The sequence below is a fragment of the Elephantulus edwardii genome, unplaced genomic scaffold (genome assembly GCF_000299155.1).
Source record: "Elephantulus edwardii isolate Elephantulus edwardi_28Jun2011 unplaced genomic scaffold, EleEdw1.0 scaffold00005, whole genome shotgun sequence".
NCBI lineage: Eukaryota > Metazoa > Chordata > Mammalia > Macroscelidea > Macroscelididae > Elephantulus > Elephantulus edwardii.
The window spans coordinates 22,177,182-22,192,700 of record NW_006399755.1 but is presented as its reverse complement, the minus strand read 5'-3'; the positions used below and the strand labels follow the sequence as shown (position 1 = coordinate 22,192,700).

Sequence of the window (15,519 nt, the reverse complement as noted above, 5' to 3'; positions counted from 1 at the left end):
GCTAGGCAAGCTGCTTAACAAAACCAACCAAATTCACTGCAATCAAGTAGATTCTGATGCATAATTACTTTAGGACAGAGTAGAAGTGCTCGTTAGTCTTTCCAAGGCAAAAGCTGACCATCTCATCTTTGTCCTGGAACCATACTGGAGGATTTAAATCACTGACCTTTTGCTTAGGAGCCAAGTGCCTTGGCAACAGCCCCAGTAGAACTCCTCAGCCACATGCTTGTGGCATTATTTTTCAACCCTCAAGTTCTACAAAAGGTCGTTTGATTTTATTTTCCATTTGGGGAAGACTAGTCCCTAGCTAGGGTGGAATAAAGGTAAAGAGGTACCAATCTCATACAACACATCACTTCAAAATGTCTCAACTTTATTGAGTTGCAAAGCAATCTTAATGAAAGTATTACGGAGGGAGGAAATAAATTGTAATGTACTAGAATTAAGGACAGTGAGTTCTAGTGATGTGACTTATTATTTAATGCCTTAGAATCTCTGTTTTCAGAATCTGCTAACGGAGAATAGTTCTTTTGAGATAGTTGTTGAGATAACTAAATAAAACTAAAATTGTTTGCCAAAATTTAGCACATAAATCAATCCTCTATTCCCATATGTTGGGTGAGGGGTGGAAAGCAATGTTAAGCAGCCAGAGAAGAGGAGTTGTTTACTTTCTTCCTGTGCCTAGAGTTTCCTGTCTTGAGAAATCCCAGCAATTCCCGCCCCTGTTTCTGTTATCTCGGAGAAAGAGGGTCTGAAGAACAATTCTAGTGGTGGCTTGTTGAGTCCCCAAGTCCTCCTCCCTATAGGATAAATGACTCTCGGTTCTCGGTCACCTGAGGGCGCTGCTGGGTTTAGGCCTGGGTTGGTGATGAAATCCTTTTACATCTGTGGGGGCAGAGAAGACCACACAAGAGCCCAGTCCAGCGCAAGCGGGCTGAGGGCGCTGTTTGAGGTCACCCTGGCGACCAGCAGAGGAGGCAAGAAGGCGTGAGCGAGAGGCCGCAGACTCAAGTCGGAGGCAGGACGTTGAAGCTGTGAAGTGCAATAGTGTCCTCCGTAGGCGATCCAGGGGTCCAGAAGGCGCCCACGCTGCAGCGGCGTGCAGGTGAGGGCTCCCGCGCGCGAAGGCGAGAAGGGGAGGGCAAGGGAGGCAGGTTAGGGGTCTCTCTGGGGTGTCCCAGGGACCGGAGCGCCCCTGCTCTGAGAACGGCGAACTTTTGCACTTAGCCACTGGCTGCTTCATTTCTCCAGCCCTACGCCTAGTTTCTGGATTCCTCTATGTTTTCTTTTTTCTTTTTTTAAATTTCCATCCCCCTGCTCCACTTTTTGTTATTGACATATAACCACCTATGCGAGATATGTGTATATATATATATAATATATATTTTTATATATATTTTTATAAATCTTTTTATATATCTTTTTATATCTCTTCTTATATTTTTATATATCTTTATATATATTTTACATATCTTTTTATATTTTATATCTATTTATATATATATAATTATATATATGTCTTTTTATATAAAGCACCACCTGTGCTTTATTCATGCTAAGCCACACACACTCCCTTATCCACACTGTTTTTCATAAAATTAATTAATTTCCACCTATCTATGTCTGTTATCACAATGTCAACAAACTAACCTCAACTCTACTCTTCGTCACCCCCTAACACACACCCTCATCCTGCCTGCTCTTCTGTATTAAGTACTTTATCTACCTCATCTCCTTTTTTATTTATTTATTATTTTAATTTTGTCAACTAATGATTTAAAAGACACATGAACCCCGCAATATGGACTACACAGGAACTCGAGTGACTAAAGTTGTGGAAAGAAATGGTAGAGAAGCTCGACGTATGTAGTCAAAACAAGGTCAGTGGAACAGACCATTAATTACTAAAAAGCAAGTTCAAATTAAAATTGAAGAAAATTGAAATCAGTCCATGAAAACCAAATATTACCTTCAGTCTCTCCCTTTAAGTGGAAAAAACAAAACAAAACAAAAACCTGCTAGAGGAGGAAAGTTTGAGAAAACTCTACAAAATTAATAATATTGTTTTCCTTTCTTTTATTCATACACATTGGTTCACACTTTCTTCATTCTCACTGTGTTTCATTCGATCATTCCCATACATTGTTATAAAATTAGTCACCTTTGATCTATGTCCATCATTACTCTGTCTTTTCAGATCCCCACTGGACCTTTCCTAATTCCTTCACCAGCGCTCTGCTTAATATACATATATGTATATAGTTGTTGTTGTTGTTGTGTACCATCAAGTCAGAACCTACCCATGTCTGATGTTTTGGTGGGTTTGCACCAGAGGAGATTACCCATCTTTCTCCCCATATATAAGATAGTATGTAGTAGTATCATAGAGCTGGACAATAAGGATGACAGAAGAAGAATCAGTGCCTTCGAATTGTGGTGCTGGAGAAGAGCCTTGCACATACCATGGACTGCCAAGAAAGAAATAGATCTGTCTTAGAGAGGGTGAAACCAAATTTCTTCTTGGAGGCTAGGATTTTGAAGCTCTGTCTCATGTACTTTGGGTATGTGGCTGGTCCTTGGAGAAGGACATCATATATGGAAGGGTGGAGGGACAGTGCAGGGGAGGAAGACCCCGGATGAGATGATACTGTAACTGGGGCATTGCAGAGTGGTGTGTCGAAATTAGTGAGGCTGGCTTAGGACAGGGCAAGCTTCAGAGCTGCTGTACGTGGTATTCCTGTTAGTCGCGGGCAACTTAGCGGCACATTAACAACAGTATTAATAAGTGGGAGAAAGATGGACAGTCTCCTCTGGTGTGATTTACTGTCTCTGAAAACCTGCTGGAGGGACAGCTATGGGTGCCAACTCAAAGGCACACAACAACTCCTAGCCCCAGGGAGCTCCGGTGGCCCTAGAGGAAAGAATCTGTGCTACAATTCCAGTGTCACACTGTTAGAATCCACCAGCTTGCTCCACGGGAGAATGAGCAGTCTCCTCCCATTAAACCTACTGCCTCTGAAAACCTGCTGGAGGGTCAGCTATGAATCGATTCCAGCTCAATGGTACACAGCTACAACCCCAGCCACAGCCAATAAGAAAAAGTGATAGTGAGTCCTGGAAAAATCAGCCATTGGAAACCCTACAGAGTATATACAGTTCTGCTGTGACACATAGTTCCCCATGGGTCACAATCCCCTCAGAAACAACTGCGGTGTTTTTGTTTGTTTTTTTATTGTTTTGTTTTGTTTTGTTTTGTTTTTTTGGTCACAGCGCAGAACACACCCTGGTGTTCTTGTCCATTTTACCCAATACTCGTTTTTCAACTTCTTTTAAAGCCTCGCAGGGCACACTTTTAGGGAATTGCACTGCTAATCCAAAGGTCACTCCACTCTGATGGTACAAATACACCAGTTGCCACGTAGAAGAATGATAGACAGTCTCCTCCTATGTAATCTATAGCCTCACTGAACTCACTGAAGGGTCAGTTATGAGGCACTTCCAACTCAAGAACAATGAGCTTCAATGACTACCACAGCACCTGGCTCGAACTCACCAGCTGCTTCTCAAGGGAAAGATGGGCAGTCTCCTCCAAGGCAATGTACTGCCCCTGAAAACCTGCTGGAGAGGCAGCTCTGAGTCGGTTCCAACTTGACGGCATATGACAACAAAAACGGTATGTAAAGATTACCAAATCAATGTCTTTATGTAGGCAAAGAGACCATCAAATGATTGAAGTCTAAATTGTGGAAAATCCATTCCCATTACCAGCTTTTCAGCAAATATTTGTGGAAGAAAGGTAAATTTTCCAATAAAATACTTTGTTAAAAGTTCTCTTTCTTTTTTGTAAATAACACTTGTTATTTGTGAGGTAGAAAGATTTTGGACTTTTAAAAAAAGAACTAGTTGTTTCTTTTTAGAGCAACATATTAATTAGCAAACCTTTTATCAATATATTTGAGAGCAAGTAAAAAAAAATTCTGATTTCAGTGTGGGACAACATCAATTCTCAGTGGCTCTATATTTTTGGTATTCTTAAACATCTTCCTACAGGTTAGTATCTGCCTGTGTGAATTGAGTACATAATTGCATGAGAAAAATTGTTGTTGTTGTTGTTATGTGCCGTCGAGTCGTTTGTGACTCATAGCGACCCTATGAACAACAGCCCTAAACCCTGCTCTATCCTGTGCCAGTCTCATTGCCTCTGACACACCCATCCCGATTACCCAGTCACTGAATCAATCCACCTCATAGAGGGTCTTCCCCTCCTGCACTGTCCCTCTACTCTACCCAGCATGATGTCCCTCTCCAAAGACCTGTCTCTCCTTACAACATGTCAAAAGTATGTCAGACGAAGCCCCAGAATCCTTGCCTCCAAGGAGCAGCCTGCTTTAACCCTCTCTAGGATGAATCTGTTTGTTTTCTTGGCAGTCCATGGTACATTCAATACTCTTCTCCAGCACCACAGCTCAAAGGCATCAATTCTCCTTCTATCCTCCCTAGTGAAAAATTAGCAGTTATTATATTTCCAGTTATGCTGAACAAAGTAGTAACTCACTGCTATCAAAGCACAGTGAGTTCCATCAGGTGTTTGAGACTGTAAATCTTTACAGGAGGAGACTGCCCATCTTCCTTCCAAGAGGTAGATAAAATACGTACCATTCCACCAGGGCCCCTCTACTGTAAATTCATCTTGAAGATACTCAACATACATGTTCAAAAAGTATATAAGTCTGTGCACTTAATCTGGAAATGAGTTCTAGTTATACTAAAATGTTGACATATCTTTCTTTCATCATTTTGCAAAAATCCTCCATAGGTTGTGATGATGTCAGACACTACTAGAAACAGAGGGACCCACTTATTAAAGAAGAGAGAAAGTGTGTCTTCCCTAAGTAGTCATGAATTCCGGCAGAAGGAGCTTCCTGGCCGTACCAAAGTGTGAGTAACAGAATGTCCAATGACTCAAATTCAATACTTAAATACATTGGTTTGTAATATTTATGGGAGAGAAAGGCATCATTTCTTTCAGACATGAAAATGAAAGAAATGAACTAGTATATCATTTCATGGTTTTAGACCATATTGAAAAAAGAGAGTAAGAAGTGGAGGTATGTTGTTGTTACTAAGTGATACAGACTCCCAACATTTATTTTTTAGGGGGAGGTTCCCAAATATATTATTTTTAAAAAACTACCCAAAACAATGCATCTACTCGAAAGAAACATCATATGCAATGTAAACAAGCTACCTTTTTCCTGCTTCTTGAATTCTTTTTAATACTGAGGGAGCTCTGGTAGCCTAGACTGTAGGGCTTGTCTTGTTAGCCCACAGGCTATGCCTCTATTGTGATTCAGTCCACTAGTAGCTCCCAGGAATCCACCAGCAGCCCCACGTGTATTTACAAACTCAGGAAACCCATTGGAGGGGGAGCTATGAGTTGGTTTCAACTCAACTACAAAGAGTTTTTGAGTGAGTTTCTCCTTCATAGTATACATTTTTGCATGGCAGTCTAGTGGCAAGAAACTGCACTGCACTCCTGAAGGCACATGGTTCGAGGCCACCAGCTGTTCTGCTGGAGAAGGATGGGCAGTTTCCTCCCATGTGATTAACTGCCTCTGAAAACCTGCCAGAGGGTCAGCTATGGGTCGGTTTTGACACAACAATACTCAGCAACAACAACCACAACAACGTATATACATTTACCATTTTCATACATTTTTAAAAATCTTTTCAAAGTCTTGTTTCACATTCTTTCAAATGAGTAAATATTCTGTCAATTTATAATTCATGAATTAGGTAACCGTTCCCCAGTTATGGGACATTTTAAGTTTTTTTATTCTGTGTGGTTGGTTGATTTACTTTACATTAATAAAGTGTCTCTGCTTGGTTGCTATTCAAAAGTATAATTAATTAATAGGTCAAAGGTAGTAAAAACATCCTGGAGACTTGCTACTTACTAGGTTAGGCACCTAAAGAAACAAATCCATTTTTAATATTTTTTAATATTTTTGTAGCATTTCTTTTTTGACTAGGAAGAAGAAAAAAAATACCTAATACAGAAGACAGTTACCTATTTTTGGAAAAGTCTGTCCTTTTCCCCCCTCTTTTTTTTTTCTCTTTTTTTATTAATTAATTTTAATGAAAGTTTACAGTGACTTTGGATTTCCATTCATTCATTGTTGCACTTTTCTCCCTGCCCAACCTCCTCCCCCACACCCAGTTCCCTCTTCTCTTTGAAAAGTAAAAGAAAAATTCTTTAATTGTTTTACAATCCCTCCCCCCAAGTCCATTCCACTGTGCAGGCTTTGTTCTGGACTCCTGTCATGACAATAATACCTAATCATATATCTCTTTTAAACAGTTTTCTCCCTCATCTGCTTCAATGCAGTGTATATAATTTATCCTGTCTTTCTTAGTCTCCCTCCAACCCCAATATGAGTCCCATTTTACAACAGTGGCACTATGCAGTATTTGTCCTTTTGTGACTGACTGAGATATTTCACTCAGCATAATGTCCTCCAGGGTCATCCATTTTGTATATTTCTTAAGTTACTTGTTTTTCAATGCAGTGCAATATTCCATTGTGTGAATATACCACAGCTTCTCTATCCATTCCTTTGTTGATGGGCATTTAGATTGTTTCCAACTCTTTGCTATTGTGAACAAAACCACAATAAGCATGAGTGTGCATATATCCACTTGGGTGGCAGTTATGGTTTCTTTGGGGTATATTCCTGGTAGTAGAATTGCTGAGTCAAATGGTATTTCTGTTTGCAATTCTTTTTTGAGAAAGCTCCATACAAAAGGGAAGCCACAGTTTGGGGAAAAATATTTGGTAATGACATGTCAGATAAGGGACTTATATCTAGAATTTATAAAATACTTGAGCACCACGACAAGGTAAAAGTGAACAACCCAATTGAAAAGTGAGCACAGGATATGAACAGACACTTCACCAAAGAAGACATTCAGATGGTGAACACATGAAGAAATGTTCAAAATCCCTACCTCTAAGAGAGATGAAAATCAAAACAACCATGAGATATCATCTCACCCCAGTAAGAATAGCAAAATTTAACAGAACAGCGAACAGCACATGCTGGTGAATTTGTAGAGAAACTGGAAGACTATCCTTCTTAATGGTTCCCAGCACACTGAAGCATGGGACATCTTAAATGTTGTGGTAGGGGAACAGGAGCTGGTACGTTCTGTGGCAAAGAGATTGAAAGAAGATAAGTATCCATTCAACTCAACTCACTGCTGTTGAGTTAAAACTGACTCGAACATAACTGACCATCAGCAGATTTTCAGAGGCTGTAAATGACACAATAGGAGATTGCTCATCTTTCCCCCATGGAGCAGCTGGTGGATTTGAACCAATCAGCCTTTGGATTGGCATTGGAACTCCCTACTGACTAGGCCATCAGAGCTCCTTAAATATTCACTCCTTGTTGTTTTGTGCTGTTGAATTGAAAATGACTCATGGCAGTGACTCCTCTGGGTTTTCAGAGTCAGTAAATTGCATGGGAGGAGATTACCCTTCCTTCTCCTGCAGAGCAGCTGGTGGATTCAAACCATGTGCCTTCCAAACCACATGCCTTTGGGATTGCAGTATAGCTTCTTACCACTAGGCCACCAGAGTTCCATAAATGTACATTAGGGTTCCAAATCCAGACTTATTCTATTCCCAGGATTTATTAGTGCCCTTTGTAACAACTGTACTTTCAACCCTAGATGTTTGTGGATTGCTGTTGTTATGTGCCATCGAGTCACCTGCAACCCATAGTGACCCTATGTACAGAAGCTCTGAACACTGTCCTGTCCTGAGCCATTCTCATTAATTCTGACACACCAACCCCCATTGTCCCAGCCACTGTATCAGTCCATCTCATCGGGGGTCTTTCTCTCCTACACTTCCACCTTTTGAATATGATGTCTTTCTCCAAGGACCAGTCTCTCCTCACCATTTGCCCAAAGTATGTGAGATAGAGCTTCAGAATCCTCTCCTCCAAGGAGAAACTTGTTTTCACTCTCTCCAAGAGAGACCTATTTGTTTTCTTTGCAGTCCATGGTATGATCAAGACTCTTTTCCAGCACCACAACTCGAAGGCATCAATTCTTCTATAATCCTTAGTCATTGCTCAGCTCTCTGAAGCATAACAAGTAATTGTGAAGACCATGGCCTGCATCAGGCACACCTTAGTCTCTAGACTGACATCATTGCTTTTCAGCAGCCTGGAGAGGTCCCTAACAGCAGATTTTCCCAATGCAATTCATACAAATAGCATTTATTCTGCTGATGGAAACAAAATAAATGAGTGGCAATCCCAGTATATGTCGGAAGGATAGATGAGAAAATAATACGCTTTAAACTTGTTAATTTACCCTGACCCTAAGCCATTCTAGGTGATATTTACAATATTAAAAAAGTAATTTTTAAAATTACTTTAAAATACTTGCTTAAATTCACTTTTTATACAAAATGAGTGTGGCATGCAGGATCCACAGCCTCCTGCTGCTTCTCTCACACATTCCTATCCTCTGACCATTTATTCAACCACCATGATATTTCAGTGCTGTCGCTTACCTCTAGCCACTGTCTCAAACTGCCTGCTGTCCCTGGAATTCTCCTCTCATAGGCTTCCTTTATCATTTCCTTTAGACGTTAACTCCTTATCTCCAGGAAGCTCTTTCTGACTTCTTGACCACCTTCTCCTCTAACCTGAGTTGGATCACTTTCCTTTCTGCTCTTGCTTTTCTCTTTTGCCTGACATTATGTTTGTGTAGTTTATGTTGTTTTTGTTTTGTTTTGTTTTCCTAAGCTCCTCTCCACATCAGATTGTGGATGTATTTGCCTTTCGGCAATCAAATCTGATAAGGAATAAAAGGGAAAGCAGGGGATAGATCTACCTCCAAAACAACGTCCTGGGTGTGTTATAAGCTCAGATAAATTTCTCCCTACGATCTTCATTTCTTTGTCTTCTACAGTTGAAACTAATGTTTAACAGTGACTCGGGAATCTTGGATGTCTGAAGTGCCACTGAATTGTGGAAGGAAGAATGGATTTATAGTTAATAATCTTATTAACTTGGGTCTTTTAAATTATATCTTTATTATATGTAATTTTTATGTTTTAACACACCTTAAGTTGGGTCTTACATTACAACTATTAGAATGCTGACATATTTCTTGCTGTATCTACATAGTTAGCATCATACGTCATTTAGAATTTTGAGTTTGAGGTATGTTTTCACTTAAACTATAATATAAAGATAGTAATAATAGTTAATGTTGTTGAACCCTTATGATGGGCCTCATTTAATCATCACAGAAGTTCTATACAGGGTTTGGTAAGCTGCAACCCAAGAATCAAATTTGGCCCACATCCTCTTGGTTTTGGGTGCCCTCCATAAGAAGCTCCAGTGACAAGTTGTGTTACATGTTCAGTTTCTAATAACAATGTCAGCAGTTTGAATTCACCAAGATGTATTATTTTAAGTTTTATGTCAATATGAAAAAAATAAATGTCATGTCCATGGAGTGTTGCACTGCTAAGCCCAAGGCAGAGACTTTCTGGATGTTTGTGTCTATCAGCGGCAACTTGGAAGGCAGTCGTTTCCTGTGTGATTTCTGAAAACCAGTGATTAAGTCAGTTCCAACTCTATGGCAATGAGTTTACATTTGGAGTTACCTAAGTGTGGTTTTTACGTGGTTGGGAAAAATTTAAAAGGAGACTACTGTTGTGTGATGTGTGAAAATGATACCAAATTAAAATTTTAGCATCCAACAATTAGATGATTGTTTTTAAGATAGCCATGGCTATGCTTTTATGTAGAGAGCCCTGGTGGCATAGTAGTAAGAAGTTGTTCTGCCACCAACCCAAAGACAGGTGTTTCAAATCCACCAAGTACTCTGCAGGATAAAGATGGGCAGTCTCTTCCCTTACAGTTTACGGCCACTGAAAACTCGCTGGAGAATCAACTATGAATCAGTTCAGACTCAACAGCACACAACTACAGCAAGCCTTTATGTATTGTTTCTGATTGGTTTCATTCTATAGCAGTGCAATTGTGAAATTGAGATAGACCATATGGCAAACCAAAAATATATGACATTTGACCTTTTACAGGAAAATTTTTCATGTCCTTGCTTTATAAACTAGATATTTCTGTCGTCTATCATCTTCATTTTACAAGTGAAGAAAGGGGGTTGAGACACACAGAGGCCCTGATGTTACAGAAGGAATTATTGGTAATCAGGGATTCCTTTATTGTCAAGTATTCTCAATTCCTGATGATTTAGAATGTATGTATAATTGTGTTAATGAGACTTTTGAACCTTCTTTATCCCAGGCCTAGAATAAGATCAGGTTATTTCAATGATATCTTTCTTGAAAAGGACTCAGCCTTTGGCAGACATTGAACAATGTGGAACAGATGTCCCCTCTCATGTTCTTGAAATGGAAACAAAAACCATGAGATTAAGTTACTTTCCCAAGATAATGTGACATAATATCCAGGTATATCGTCTCTGAAACCAGTAATTCAATTAATAGTTCAGGTGTAAATTTGGAGGTTGAAGAGTTTTGTCAAGCTACAAGTACTGTGATGTCACAGTACCTCAATTTTCAGTTGGTATTATAATGGTTTCTAACTTTCTAATTGTTGTTGTTGTGTGTTTTCAAGTCGCCTGTGAGTCATGTGACTCGTTTAGTATGCATGTAACAATAGCTCTGAACTCTGCCCTATCCTGAGCCAATCTTACTGTCTCCTACACACCTACCCTCATTACTCCAATTTCTGGGTCAATCTATCTCATCTGGGGTCTTCCTCTCCTGCGCTGTCTATCCACTCTTCCAAGCATGATGTCCTTCTGCAAGGACTGGTCACTCCTTGGCTATGCACCCAAAATATGTAAGACAGAACTTTAAAATCCTTACTGTTTGCTTTCTTGGCGGTTCATGGTATGTTCAATACTCTTCTCCAATACCACAACTGAAAAACATTGATTGCCTCCGGAAACTCTATAAACTTTGATAAATGTCAATAGTTGTACAGGGGCTTCAGGCCTTTTGTTCGGTCACTGTGAGTAGTGCTTGACTCAAAGGCCATCAACAACAACAGCATTCTTAGCTTATATCTCCCTAATTAGGACATGTTAAATGTACTGTTGTTGTTGCTATGTGCTGTAAAGTCACTTGCGACTCATAGTTACCCCAAGTATAACAGTCCTAAACCCTGCTCTATCTTGTACCAATCACACTGTCTCCAACACACCCATCCTGATTAGCCCAGTCACTGAATCTAATAGAGGGTCTTCCCCTCCTGCACTGTCCCTCCACCCTCCCAAGCAGGTCCCTCCTCCTTACAACATGTCCAAAGTATGTCAGATGAAGGCTCAGAATCCTTGCCTCCAAGGAGCAGCCTGGTTTCTCCCTCTCCAGGACGAGCTTGTTTGTTTTCTTAGCAGTCCATGGTACATTCAATACTCTTCTCCAGCATCACAGTTCAAAGGCATCAATTCTCCTTCTATCCTCCCTAGTCATTGTCCAACTCTTTGATGCATAACAAGTGATAGCAAAGACCATGGCCTGTATCAGACACACCTTAGTCTCCAGAGAGACACCACTGCTCTTCAGTACTTTGGAGAGGTCCCTAACAGTAGACTTTCCCATTGCAATATGTCTTTAAATTTCCTGGCTGCTGGTGCCAAGACTGTTGACTACAGAGCCAAGCAAACTAAAGCTGTGAACAATCTCAATCTCTTCACCATCCATCCTGATGCTGCCAGTTGGTCCAGTGGTGAGAATCTTTGTCTTCTTGGCATTGGGCCTGAATCCATACTGAAGGCTGCAGTCCTTTACCCTCTGCAGCAAGCACTTCAGGTCCTCCTCAGTGCTTACTTTGCTTCTACTATCTGACAAAGAGCTCTGGTGGCTAACTGAAAGGCTTGTAGTTCAAATCCACCAGGTGCTCCAGAGCAGAAAGATGTGTGGTCTCCTCCTGTTAAAATGGACAGCCTCGGGAAATCTTGTGGGTCACTGTAAGTCAGAATCTACTGGATGGCAGGTTTATTGTGTGCCAGTTATTGTGACACATGTCACACATGTAAAGACGAGCAGCTCCAGGATTTTAAATCCCATGAAGCTCATTTTTCAAGGCAGTGAGAGTCAATTAGTAATCTTTTAGTAGTAGAGGGAAATTAGGTCGTATGGTAGATCGCTCACTTAGCATGCAAGAGGTAGTGGGCTCGATGTCCATGTTTTCCAATTTATAGGGTGTGCTGGTGGCCTAATGATGAGAAACTGCACTGCAATCCTGAAGGCACCAGCTGCTCCAGAGACAAAGGATGGACAATCTCCTTCCGTGCAATTAAACTGCCTCTGAAAACCCACTGGAGGGTCAGGGATGGGTCAGTTTCATTCAATAATTCATTAAAAAAAATTATTCAGTGGTCACATTCCAGGCACCCTGCTAGGTGTGCATCACATGGAAAGAGTTTTACCCTTGAGGAACTTACACTGTAGTGAGCCAACAATTTCTAATGTGATGGATTTATTCTCTGATCCTAACCACTTATGTGCAATTTTAAAAGATTATGCCACATTAAATTAATTTTTAAAAAAGACTATACCAGACTCTTTCCCTCATTTTTATCTCTGAAGTATAAGACTTGAAAGTAAGAGACTGGAGCAAGAGGATACATTATATTGTCATCTGAGTCAGGTAAGAAACAACAAATAAGAACAGCCTCCCCCAAAACAGAGACAAGCATGAGAAAACGGAAATTACCATGTTCTCACATTAAACCATAATAACAACTAATGTCATACTGCAGTTTTGAGGTTACTAAGCCATTTCCCAGGAACCCCTGGTGGCATAATCCATAGGGAGTTATGCTGCTCCCCTAAAGGTTCAAATCCACCAGCGTCTCTAAGGGTGAAAGATGGGAAATATAATTCCATGCAATTCTCAGCTTTCCAAAAATCTGCTTGACGGTCACCTGAGTCAGTTCCAACTCCATGGCAGTGAGTACAGTAGAAGCCATTTCACATATAATGTCCTTATGATTCTCTAAAGCAAGACCCTGTGAATTACAGAAAATATTTTTCTTATTGTTGTTGTTTTTGTTATTGTTAGGTGCCATTGAATTGACTACAACAATCTATCTGAAACTTACTATATGCAGCCCCATCTTCACTATCTCCACTACACTCAAGCCCGTTGTTACAGGAACTGTGCCAGTCCATCTAATTGAGGGACTTTATCTCTTTTGTTGACCTTCCAGAGTGATGTCTTTTTTTCAAAGACTGATCCTTTCGGTAGAATACCAAAAGTATATTTGCTCTTAGATGTTGTCCAGTCAAGTACAACTCAGTGACCCTGTGATCAACAGATCTGAACTCTGTCCAATCCTGTATTATTCTCTCAGTCTCTTACACACTCAAATCCATTGCTGCAGCCACCTGGTTGAGAGTATTCCTGTCCTTCACCATCCTCCACTTTTGATGTCCCTCTCCAAGGAATAACGTCTCCTAGCAACATGCCCAAAGTATGTGAGACAAAGCTTTATTAACTTTGCCTCCAAGGAGCACTCTGGCTGTACATTCTTCTCTAAGATATAGCTGTCTGTTCTTTTGGCAATCCATGAGATAGCCAGTACTCATCTCCATACTGAAGTTTAAAGACATCAATTCTTCTGTTATCCGTATTGATTCTTCAGCAAGTGACTAAAAAGACCATGGCCTGAATCAGGCTCACTTTACTCCTCAAACTAACGTCATAGCTATTCAATAATTTGGAGAGCTCCCTAACTACAGACTTTCCCAGTGCAATACTTCTGATCTCCTCACTGCTGGTACCATGAGAATTGATTGTAGATTCAAGTATGATGAAGTTGTTGACAGTTTCAATCTTTTTTCTGTCACGATATTGCCTATTGGTCCAGTAGCAAGAGTTTTTGTTTTCTTTATGTTGAGGGACAATCCATGTTGAAAGCTGCAGTGTGCTTCAAGTCTGCCTCACTTTTAATAAACAAGGTTGTGTCATCTCCATAACAAAGATTATTGATGAGTCTTCCTCTAATCCTGATGTCACATTTTTCTTCATAGAGTTCAACTCTCAAATAATTTACTCAACATACATACTAAATAGGTATGGAAAAAAGATAAACTCCTGATAGGCACTTTCTTTTCCCTGCTCTATTTGCAAAATGGGCTCTTGATCTAGGTATAGATTTTGCATGAGCACAATTCAGTGTTCTTCTCAAGGTTAGCCATAATTTTTCATGACCCACACAGTCAAATGACTTTTCAATGAAGCACAGATAGACATTTTCTCTCATATTCCTTGCTTTCACCGAAGATCTGTCTGATATAAGCAATGGTATCCCTGGTTCCATCGCCCCTTCTAAATCCAGCTTGAATGTCTGACACTTCTCTATTTTTGAATGATCTTCAGTATTTTACAGGCTGATGAATATGCCCAGGGTTTTACAGTGGTCACAGAGCTCTATACGAACTAACTACCTGACAGCTTTGCAGCCCTATCTTTTCCTCTCAGGCTGTTCTGCCTATATTAAATTCCTTAAACACACCATTCAAATACCTATCCCAAAGCTTTTTGTGTGCTGTTCTTTTCTTGAAATGCACATTTCTCAGAGATCCATATAACTCTTTCCTTCATAGTCTTTATTTCTTCACTCATGGAGGACTTTCTTATAAATGAAATTGCAGATAGCATGCTATCCTCCTCCCCACCCAATTCCAAGCAGTTTAACTGTTCTACCTTTCTGTTGTCCTAAAGTACTAATCACCTTCTCGTTACAGCACATGTGGGGAAAGATGTAGCAGCCTTCACTGCTAAATATTACAGCCTTGGAGACCCCCAAGAAAAAGTTATACTCTGTCCTATTATAAAAGATAATTTGTTAATATTTTGTTGTCTATTGTATATCTCCTCCCACAGAATGTAAATTCCATGACAACTGACCTAATCTGCTTAATTTAATTATTTATAGCTCAAGAACCTAGAGTAATGTTGAGCACATAATAGTAACTATAAATATTCATTGACTTTTGAGTGAATAATATATCATTGTGTTATGTTTTAAACAGTTAAATTATTTTGCTTGCAAATAGATTGTTGTTGTTTACTGTCAAGTTGGAACTGACCCATAGCTGATCCTCTGGTAGGTTTTCTGAGGCAGTTAATTACATGGGAAGAGATTGCCCATCTTTCTCCAGGGGAGCAGCCAGTGGCCTCGAACCACGTTTTTTCAGGATTGCAGCACAGCTTCTTGTCAGTAAGCCACTAGATCTCCCTCACAAACAGACTAGGCTCACAGATATCTGTATACTTTAACTAAAGAGATTTTGTATTGTAGACATAAGATATATTTACAGAAAATAGCAATGTTTCTCTTCAAATGTTTGAAGCAAGGTATATATACTGTTTTCTACCTTGCTAAAGCATTGTGCATCTTTTTTCCAAGAGAACACTTTCATTTGTGTTGGTAACT

General features: G+C 40.0%; 1 protein-coding gene across 1 annotated transcript in view; it reads left to right on the top strand.

Annotated features, from left to right (window-relative positions):
• The first annotated feature begins 3,658 nt into the window (after positions 1-3,658).
• Positions 3,659-15,519, top strand: part of TCTEX1D1 (Tctex1 domain containing 1) — a 47,405-nt gene continuing 35,544 nt past the window's right edge. The window contains exons 1-2 of the mRNA XM_006879835.1: positions 3,659-3,673; positions 4,817-4,938. Of these exons, the coding sequence (XP_006879897.1) occupies positions 3,659-3,673; positions 4,817-4,938 (137 nt within the window). The remainder of the gene's footprint in view (positions 3,674-4,816; positions 4,939-15,519) is intronic.